The sequence below is a fragment of the Squalius cephalus genome, assembly GCF_949319135.1.
Source record: "Squalius cephalus genome assembly, chromosome: 3".
Lineage (NCBI taxonomy): Eukaryota > Metazoa > Chordata > Actinopteri > Cypriniformes > Leuciscidae > Squalius > Squalius cephalus.
Window position 1 is genome coordinate 38,807,168 of NC_137124.1, and position 11,315 is coordinate 38,818,482.

The 11,315-nt window shown below is 39.4% G+C and overlaps 1 protein-coding gene across 1 annotated transcript; it reads left to right on the forward strand.

The window, feature by feature from the left end:
* The first annotated feature begins 502 nt into the window (after positions 1 to 502).
* Positions 503 to 11,285, forward strand: cct7 (chaperonin containing TCP1, subunit 7 (eta)). Its single transcript, XM_079866773.1, has 11 exons — positions 503 to 583; positions 1,507 to 1,660; positions 1,786 to 1,892; positions 2,659 to 2,837; positions 2,923 to 3,094; positions 4,935 to 5,099; positions 5,445 to 5,633; positions 9,292 to 9,389; positions 9,523 to 9,655; positions 10,371 to 10,577; positions 10,674 to 11,285. Exons 1-11 carry the CDS (start codon positions 578 to 580, stop codon positions 10,905 to 10,907), a joined length of 1,644 nt encoding a protein of 547 aa, XP_079722899.1. The 5' UTR covers positions 503 to 577; the 3' UTR covers positions 10,908 to 11,285.
* Positions 11,286 to 11,315: the final 30 nt, after the last annotated feature.

Below are 11,315 nucleotides of genomic sequence, written 5' to 3' on the forward strand. Positions count from 1 at the left end.
GATCAATAAACAATTAGGATAAAATATAGCCTACTAAATGTCAAATAGTTTTACCACATTCTTCCTACTTCATCAATTATGTTTCCTAGTGGAAATTTAATTTGACCTTTTACATTACATAATAATGATTTATTTAGTAAATTTAATGACTATTTAATAGGCATATAGTATAGCAGCCAAGCAGCCATTTTACATATTGTGGCCTGCAGGGTTGCTTATTTTATTTCTTTACTTGTTTACTTGTAATATTATTCATAAATAATAATAAAATGTAATCAAAAATGTATTTAAATAAATGATTGTTGTTATAAATATAAATATATAATAATAATAATTAATTCATAATCATTTGTGCAGCCACTGTTTTTTATTTATTTATCTATTTCCCCTAAGTTCATATGTTGGGGGAGAGGGGATCCTCTATCTTGGTTGCGTAGCAGGAGACATGAAAACTGTAGTTATAGCGCCCCCTGACGGCCGTCATCAGTTCAACAACAGACGCGTCTCGTGTTCTAGAGAGTTCTAGTTGCATTGTGGGTATCTCACCGGCACCGTCCTCCTCCTCTACACCGCAAACATGATGGTGAGTACGCATTCATGCCTGTTTTACTTTCAAATCCATCGTCATCTTAGCTATTTACTCTTCTCCCAGTGTTGGGATATAAACGCCCAGAGAGAATAAAGCATAAAGGACATGTCTGCGAGATTATTTTTGTATTTTAAATGGGATAATACACCTAAAGTTTTACATTGATGCTAGCTAGCTTGGTTGCTAACGATTCATTCTTCTGTGTGGATGACAGAGATCTCTAAACAGAGAATTTAGAGATGTGCATTACGATGCAACGTGCAAACGAATACTTTTGTACGGCATATGTAACGTTACTCATTTACACATTTTTATTTCACAATAGTTTTGGTAGCTAAATAATGCCAAAGGCTTTAGTTTAGCATCCTTTCGGTAATGGAGAAAGAGGTAGTGAACTGGTAACCGGTTACACCCTATAATGCTGTTCGTCCCAAAAGTCTCTACGATAAATCTGTGACTTTATAAAACGCTTATTTCTGATTAAAAGCCATTATTTTTAGCACATAGTGAGAGATATTAGTACTTCTCTTGTGTGCATGACGACATGATGTTCAACTGCAATAACTAAGAAAAGAGCAGATAAATAATACTGTTTCACGCGTTGTAGTTTGTATATGTACGCCCAAGCAGCGTTGTGTACAACTTACACAAATAGTCAATTACATTGTCTGTAAGTTACAGGAGCTGTCAAAACTCTTCCATGGTTATGGAAAACCTTGACAAATCAGTTCATTTTCAAATTTTAATTTACAGGCTCGGACAGGTCATGGAATATGTAAAATATTGTAGACATTTCTATTGTAAATAAAGCATTTTTTTTTTTAAATGACTTGATTCATTGGGGTAAGTTATGTTCTAATAAGGGGGTAATTTTGATATTGCATTGATTATGACCCTTCTTGAATGTCTTCTCTCAGCCCACTCCAGTCATCCTCCTGAAGGAGGGCACAGACTCCTCTCAGGGGGTCCCGCAGCTCGTCAGCAACATCAATGCCTGCCAGGTTGTGGCAGAGGCTGTTAGGACCACCCTCGGCCCCCGTGGCATGGACAAGCTTGTGGTGGATAACAGAGGTAAGTCTGCCCTTCCATAAAGAGGTGTTGTTTTATTGGGAAGTATTGGTCTTTTTTTTTTTTTTTTTGATATATTAGAATGATGCGCTGCTTCAGGCTGTGATTTACATAATGTTATCTTGCAGGCAAAGCCACTATTTCTAATGATGGAGCCACAATTCTGAAGCTTCTAGAAGTTGTACACCCCGCAGCCAAGACTCTGGTAGACATTGCCAGATCTCAGGATGCTGAGGTAAGATTCCCTCGTTGTGTGCACATTTAGGCTGCTTTGAAAGGAAATAGTTCTGGTTGTCAATGTTCGTTGACTGACTTACTATTCTAAAATGGACAATATTGTAATCGCTATGATGTGAAACACCTGTTCAACCAGCTGTTGACTCTCACTGCAAAGCAAATATTTAGAAAATGTTCTGTTATTGGTTTAGTTCAGAAACTGTTTTCTAGCGGAAGGCTAGATAAATAAATTTGTATTTCATAAAAACTGCAGTGCACTTGAGACAGTATTGTAAAAATGAACACGACACCGTTTTCAACTAAAAACGTGAAACTTTTAAAGCGTTTTGGCCATTCATTTACACGACCGACACTTTGGCTGCCTGCAAACGCAAAGTTTTGAAAACAGGCTTCAACGTGCAAGTTTTTGAAAACGGTCTCTGTGTAAACAACAAAAACGTGAAATTCTGAAGATGAAGACGTTATGCACATGCATATTACGTGTTCAATCTACAGCGTTTCATCGCCATCTAATGGCCTGTCTGCAGAATAAATAGTTTTAGTCATTTTCGTGGATCCGTCTGATTGGGGGTCGTTTTGACAATAGTGTCGTCTGTACGCGGAAAACTCAAAGGAAGAACTTCTCCATTTTAAGCATATTATTGTCGTGTAAACGTACCTTTAATTAGAACTTGATATGGAGCACGTTGTGCTCAAATTGCATAATTATCTTATAACTAGTTAAATACATTAAAATGTATCCTCAACATTCTTTGTTTATTCAGGTTGGTGACGGCACCACCTCAGTGACTCTGCTTGCTGCTGAGTTTCTGAAGCAGTTGAAGCCATACGTGGAGGAAGGGCTTCACCCCCAGACCATCATCAGAGCTTTTCGCATCGCCACCCTGCTTGCCGTCAAAAAGATCAAAGAAATCGCTGTTACCGTCAAAAGGGATGACGAACAGTGAGTCCAGATCTGTGCTATTACGTAGGCATGTGTTAGTATCACACTCACAGATGTGATCATTTGTCCTCTCTTGCCACCTCAGGGAACAAAGGAGGTTGTTGGAGAAGTGTGCTTCTACGGCTTTGAACTCAAAGCTGATCGCAGGACAGAAGGATTTCTTCTCCAAGATGGTGGTGGATGCAGTGATGATGCTGGACGATCTGCTGCCTTTGAAGATGATTGGCGTGAAGAAGGTGCAGGGTGGAGCTCTGGAGGTGAGAGGGAGATTTAAATGATATTTTGCATATTCTTAAAGGAAATCTGCATATTCAAACAAGGAAAAATGATTTCATAAAGGAAATCTGCATATTCAAACAAGCTAATAAATGTCTTCAGGATTACTAATGCTACCGGCAGTTGAGTTTTTAATTTTTTATTATCAGGGTTGGAGATAAACTGGACCGATGTTGCCCATCCGTAATCTAGTGTATCTTGTGGTTGCTTTTGTAATGATGCAAGGGTCAGCACGACTTGGGGCTGTAGTCTGGACACGTCTTTTCAACAGATTTTAGGACACCAGACATCATACATTTTCTTACTTTGCAAATTGTTACAGAGGAAAAAGTGGTTCAAGGGATCACAAAACTCATGGTTTGGATCATATTACAGTTTTCGAGACACGGAGCAGATCATTTTTTGGATCAGCAAGAAAAAAAAAAGAATGGGGCTGTAGTAATAATAAGGGAAAATAAGAACAAATACACTAATGACAAGCATAAATAAATATAAAACTATAGTATTCGGGTACAGGAATGTAATAATTAGGCCTAAATGTGAAAACACTGGTGTTTACTGGATAAATGAAATGTAATTTATCTTTGTTAAAGATTGTTTTGTTTTTTGATTAACATTAATGACAGTGACATCAGCCTACAAATACCTGCTGCTGTCTAAGACATAATGCACTGATCCATTTTAATGATACATTTCTTTCTCAACTGTTAACGTTCACTCAAGACCAGGGCTCGACAATAAGGACCGCACGATGGCCTGGGGCCAGTGTGAAAGGCTAGCCTATTTGCGCTGTTTAATGTGTTTGAGATGTAGTGCTTTCCTCAATGCATAACCTTCATTTCACAAGTATATTCTTCATCTGTAAATGTTAGAAACTCGTGCAGATATTTCCATTTTGCTGTCAGGAGTGAATCCCCGTTAAACTTCACAGATTTCCGTGAACGAGCGCCATAACAGACTGAAAAACTGAAAAACAGATGGAGAATAGGAGCACAATAATTCTGACCAAAATAAAAATAAATGTGCCATATGTAGAATTTAAAACCTACAAGTGTATTTTTATGATAGCATTAACTGTAACTGTAAAGTGACTATTGTAAATCTAGTTTACACCTACATGAAAACCTGAAAAGAACTGTTAATTTCATTTGAATATGTTTGTTCTGTTGTATATTTTTTTGTGCTATTGCTCATAATTTGATTATTTGTTCTTATATTATTACTGACTGTCTTTAACAATATTTAAAATGTAAGAGTTAGGCTAGTAGATTTTGGTGACATAACCTTATTTATTAAGGTTACATGGATCAAAAACAACTAAAACAATAACTAGGCCTATTTTATTTTATTTATTTATTACTTTTTTTGTGTTGGGGCCAATGAAAATTTTGGCAGGGCAAGTAAAAATTTCAACCAAAAATCCTTAGCGTTGAGCCCTGAAGTCATAACCGACTCTGTGAAGGTGAATACGTAATATTGTGTGCATGTGTCCATTCAAGTGCAAGATGATGCGAAAGGGAAATCATTTTTTAATTTTGTTTTTGAACGCTTTCTGAAATGTGGCTCTCTTTGTCTGCGCTTCGGGTATGTGCGGCTGTGCGCACAGATAACAGCGCATGAGTACTGAATTGAGTTCTCTCTTGCCTCTTCTTGCACTGGAATGGTTTAAAATTGCTTGAATATGTAAATTGGCAAAACAAAACACTTGCAAATCATACAACTTTCAATCTGTGATAGTTAAACTTTGTAATTAATTACACAAGGTAAATTGCAGCAAAAAGATCTTAAATTTACACCATTTTTGTTTCTGCTGTCTATCAGGAATCTCAACTTGTCGCTGGTGTTGCATTCAAGAAGACCTTCTCCTATGCTGGCTTTGAGATGCAGCCCAAGCGCTATGTGAACCCAAAGATCGCACTGCTCAACATTGAGCTGGAGTTGAAGGCAGAGAAGGACAATGCTGAGGTTCGCGTGAACTCTGTGGAGGTCAGTACTGCTCTTCACTGTCACAGGTTTTCTAATGTACTTGACAAGTATATTCCTTGTTATTTTTGAATAACGAAAGGACTGAGCCATGAGCAGCTCAGGTTCAAGAAAGATTGAAACGGCTACTGATGGTGTAGTTGTCATTTTAACGTGGAGCAATGTTTTGGCAGAAATGGCAAAATCTGATTTCTGTAGCATCTACAAGCTATTTTACTGAAGTGACTCTTAACTAGCACTAAAGTCCGCAAGCCAATATTTTCTGTAACAGAGATTCTTATTTTAGTAAACTGTCATGGCCCATGTAAACAAAGTTGAATTCCCTCATGTTTATGTGGCTGTTTGCAGGAATATCAGGCCATTGTTGATGCTGAATGGAACATTCTGTACGATAAGCTGGAGAAGATCTACAAATCTGGCGCTAAAGTGGTGCTGTCCAAGCTGCCCATCGGAGATGTGGCCACACAATACTTTGCAGACAGAGATCTGTTCTGTGCAGGCCGTGTTGTGGAGGAAGATCTCAAGAGAACCATGATGGTATGATTGTGTATCAGTACATCTGTCATGATTTAATTCCAGTCTGTATTTATTTTGGGTAAACAGTCATTTCCAGGTTTCTTTTAGCATTTTAATAGAGCATTACAGTAGTGGTCGACCGATATTGGTTTTTTGATGGCCGATGCCGATATCTTAGAGAGCAGGGTGGCCGGTGGCCGATATAAAGCTGATATTTTTATATATATTTATTTTAATCAATATTTAATAAATTATAAAGAAATTATAAAACAAATTTTTTAAATAAACATGCTTTTATACTTTAGAATGGCAACTTCTTAAATTTGCAATCCTATTACAGTATTTTTCACAAAGTAATTGTTTAGAAATATATGAATATGTGAATAAAAAGAATGTAAACACTGTAACAGGGCACTCAGTAATCTGGTTTATTTTCTTGCTGGTAATCATATTTTTTCAAATAAAGACAAGGTAACGCTAATTTTACATACAGCACAGTGAAAACGATATGAATATGACACAGTTGGCAACTGGTTATATATCAGCATATTTTAAAATGAAGGATTTAAAGTTTTTCGATCGCGTCTCCTGTGAAGCTGATCTTCTGTTCGCATTCACTCACTTCGCACGGACCGACCGTCACTTGCAGACAGTATTGCACACTTCACATGATATCACAGCTGGATTCGATTAAACCTGCAAGGTTTGTGAAATTAAATGTTTATTAGATATTCAGAGATTTGTTTAAATGACGTAGATGCGCATTTGCTGAATGTTGACGGCAAATGAGAAAGTATTTTAGCCTGATTGTTTGGCCTTTTCTGTTACAAATAATATAAAAGCAAACGCTTTACTTTACTTACTTCGCATAAATTACCATTTACTTTCTTTCTTTACCAGTTCTGTCTAACAAAGTATTAGATATGACTGACAGAGATCGTAAATTAATGAAGACGGAGAATGTGAGTGAGCGCTGTTTGATCTGAGGAGCTGCCGTTGCCGTTCTCTTCAGGCACCGGTGTTCTCAGCGCCGCCCGTCAAAATAAAAGTCCGGAGCGCCGTCAAAATAAAAGTCCCGCTTCCAACACATCGGCCAATCAGAAAAACTTATCGGCCGATGCCGATATTTCAAAAATGCCAAATATCGGCCGATATATCGGCCTTGGCGATATATCGGTCGACCACTACATTACAGTAATACTGTATTTTTGTAGGCCAACCTGAAAGTTAGCGTCACCCTGTTTCTCTTGACAAAACCCAATAGGATTTTTCCATTAGCTTTTGGATTATTGAAGAAATTAGCTCATGACCAACACAAGTTTGATTTTTGCACGTTTTGATCATCATGATAAAATTGACAAAATTAGCACAACTTGTATGAATTTTAAAGAATAAAGAGAATCGCCTGAAGTAAATGGCTGAACAGGCTATAAATGAACTACACCATGGTTGCAGGACCATCACCACTGTTAAGCTTTTAGTCTTAGATGTTATTTCTGGTATTTAACTAAAACCCCGTTGATTAAGGATGATGGAACTGAAAGTGCTTAAAGGAACACTCCACCCATTTGCATTAAGCTTTGCAATGTTAGAAACCCAGTCATACTATTGAATGGTCGTGCAACATTTTCTCATTTTCCCCTTAGACGAGAGAAATCTGTATTTACCTCTTTACACTTCCTCCTACAATGACGCAAAAATCATCATTTTGCATCATTGCCGGAGGAAGTGTAAGAGGGGGGGATTTCTGTTAAGACTACAAGCACTAGTTCCCACCCTTTCAAACCCGCCCATAGGGGGTTGGACCTAATGCGCTAACAGACCTATCGCAGATCAGTGCCAGTGCGTTTGATTTCACCGGCAGAAACCTGCATGTCCGGCCGCCGAGATCGTCCAAAATGTCCGGGATTCGGCTTTGCTTTCTACGGTCGCCATTCATTGTTTACATGCACACCTTTTGATTCAATCTAACTGAATTCATTCCGATTGGTGAATCTGAATGTAGTGTTTACATGAACGCTAAACAAGTGATCGGTTGATGTGCGTTTTAACCTTGCTAAGAAAATACCCGCTCCTCCGTGAGAGATAGCCCACGAGACCGGTGCGTCTCACAGGCGCTCATCAGTAATCACGCCACCGCTTTTGCGTTCTACAGTCGCCATTCATCATGTTTACTGTGGCGAGCAGGACGAGGCTAGGGCCACGGGAGAAAGACGCGAGGCCGGTGGCGTGATCGGTTGATGTGCATTTTACCATTGCTAAGAAAATACCCGCTCCTCCGTGAGAGATACAAGACCAGTGCCTCACAGGTGTCGGTCATCAGTAATCACGCCACCGGCCTCGCGTCGTTCTCCCGCGGCCCTAGTCTCGTCCTGCTCGCCACAGTAAACACAATGAATGGCGACTGTAGAACGCAAAAGCCGAATCCCGGACATTTTGTGTGATGCGATCTCAAAAACCCGGGCAGACTCACGGAGACTAGTTAGCTGTATTGTTTACAACTGCTCTCTAACCGGTAGGCGTGGCTTGGGAGTGGCCTCGTAGAGCAGCGAAGCAAGTGCATTCTGGGAGTTGTTGTCTTTCATCCACATGAGCCAAAAATACATTTTCTGGCTTTTCTCAGTCTAGAAAGCTCCAAATTCAAAAATAATTTCACATTTCTTCTACATAAATGACCCAATTTAAATACACATTCATCTTTCCAGAGGTGGAGTATCCCTTTAACTTTTTTCTGGGTTTTGGCCTATAAAAATGTCATCCTTGCAGAACTCTGTAGTGTTATTTGAAAGTTATTAGCCGCTTTCCGACCAAGTAGTTACAGGAACTTAGTTCTAGGAACTATCCACTTCTAAACAGTTCTAAGAACTACTCTCCCCCAAACTCGGGTTTGCTGTTTGCGTTCGCACTGGCCAAGTGGCCATAGGAACTGGTAGGAGGGGTAAGGGAGTGACGCAAGCACGGTGACTTTTATTTTGGCAGCGCTGAGAACGCCAGAGCAAACAATGCTCGCATTCTCTGTGTTTATTAGTTAGCAATCTGTCTAACAGTACTGTTTAATATGTTATTAGATAGAACTGTTATAGAAAGTAGACAGTATATGAAAAAAGGTTATTAGCCTATGCCGTGTGGTTGATGTCCAGTGTTGCTAGCTGGGCAGATAAACATAATCATGTTTGGCTTGGTCCCCTCAAAGTTGCGTTGGATTTTCTCTTCAGCATAAAGGTTTAGAGACCCATCTATCACTGTTTTCCGTGTTTGTATAGTTAGTTTATGGAGTAAATATACAGGCTATAATCTGTGTGTTTACATTATAGCTGTTTTAAAAATGGCGGGTGCTGGTGTTCCGTGTGTGTTTGGTCAATCAGCGTACACTAACGTCACGGGTAGTTCCTATAGTGCTGGTTTAGACCCTACTCTGAAGTAGGACCCAAATTAGTTCCTACAAATGGAGTTCCTAGAACTAAAATCGTTCCTAGTTCCTGCGGTGCGAACACGCCGACATCCGGGTACTTTAGCCAATAGTTCTAGGAACTGTGAAAAGGTTCCTCCGGTCGGAAAGCGGCTATTGTGAGTAATTTAATGGCCAATATCTGTTCCCTTATTGCACATGCAATGATGTTTTGGTCCTGATGTGTTGGTGACCATGTAGTTGTTAAAGCAGTTGTATTGTGTCCTCTAGGCCTGTGGCGGCTCTATTCAGACCAGTGTTGGTGCCCTGACTGATGATGTGCTTGGACTGTGTGAGCTCTTTGAAGAAGTGCAGGTTGGAGGAGAAAGGTATGTTTTTTTTTTTTTGTTTTTTTTTTTCTTACATTAATACAAGATGTAATTGTCCATAACACAAGAGATTTTAATTTAATAAATGAATTCACAAACATTTTCCATTCTAACGATATGTATTCCATTACAGATACAACGTCTTTAAAGGCTGCCCGAAAGCCAAGACCTGCACCTTCATCCTGAGGGGCGGCGCAGAGCAGTTCATGGAAGAGACGGAGCGCTCACTGCACGATGCTATCATGATTGTGCGCAGAGCGATCAAGGTGGGGAAAACTTTAGCATCTCTTGCTACAGATGATTAAAACTGCAGATTTGATCTTATACTTGATTTCCTTTGGCTAGTAGTTCTTGTGGAGAAAGACTACTGAAAACATTGTATTAAGAGAACTTCAAATTAGCATTAAAATCTGAAAAATTATGACAAATTTGGTCTTGTCTTAGCCAAATCAAAGCTATTTTTGCTATGCATGTTACAGTGTAAACAAATAATTGTTGCCTCTTTCAAGAAGGTATTTGGTTCCTACAACCACTACATTGATTTTCTCCCATTAATTTGTTTCCCGGAATTGTCCGTCTCCTTCCTTACATTCAGCTTATATGAGTTTACAGAAATGATCAAATACTCAATTATGTACTACTAAACATGTACAGTTAATAATTACAAAAACATGAATTCAGATTGATGCTGATTCCCAAAGTTACAATGTATAGTGAGCTGAATGACATGCAAGCGCACTAATGTCCTCATTAACTCTTACCTGCCATTGATGGAACCCCCCCCTCCCCCCTTACAATATATTGTATGTTCAAATATTCATACAACAAAATGTTCTGGTGCCCATGAAATTGTGCAAAGTGATAAGAAATGCTGGTAGGGTATCATGACATGCTGACATTTTAGAATGTTTTAAGAATTGCCAGCAGGGGGAGACAAATTTAAATATATATAATTAACAGGCTCCTATTTCCCCATAACAGAATGACTCAATTGTTGCTGGAGGTGGCGCTATTGAGATGGAGCTTTCGAAGTATCTGAGGGATTATTCTAGAACAATTCCTGGGAAGCAGCAGCTGCTGATCGGAGCCTATGCCAAAGCCCTGGAGATTATTCCCAGACAGCTGTGTGACAATGCAGGCTTTGATGCTACCAATATCCTAAATAAACTGAGGGCCAAGCATGCACAGGTAGCTACACAAGTCATGCTTGATCATGTTTAATTTAATGTTTAAATGTAATGTCAATGTTGTAATGTACATTTGCATAATCTCCCTCTCCTCTAGGGTGGCATGTGGTATGGAGTGGACATAAATAATGAAGACATAGCGGATAACTTCCAAGCGTGTGTATGGGAGCCCTCTGTTGTTCGTATCAATGCCCTGACCGCTGCCTCTGAGGCTGCGTGCCTCATCCTCTCAGTAGATGAGACCATCAAGAACCCTCGCTCCTCTGCTGACGGCCCGGCAGCATCTGCTGGCAGAGGAAGAGGTCGTGGTAGACCCCAACATGCCCACTAATCCACACCCAATCCAGCAGTGTCTTGGGCAGAGCCTCTGGACTTTCAGAAGGTCAAAACAAATTCTGTCCACTTATAGGGCCTTGATTTGTTTCTTTGACCTGTTTTGTTGCTCCCTGGTCCCACTAAATCCATGCATTTCTGTGTTTACAAAGGCTAAAACAGAATAAAATGTCATTTTTGGTAATTGTTCCAGATCGAAGGGGATTGAACCATCTGTTGGAGATTTGATCATACATGCACTCAAAAAAAGTGGGCAGTTTGTAGATCTGTATAAGCACTGATGTAATGCAGGCACTCTGCTGTGATACGTTCCTGTGTTGGTCATTCGGCGGAACTATTTATTGGTCCAATTAAAATCAGTACTTTTGCTTCTCAACATTTGTGTGAGGTTTTCTTCTTTCAGTCA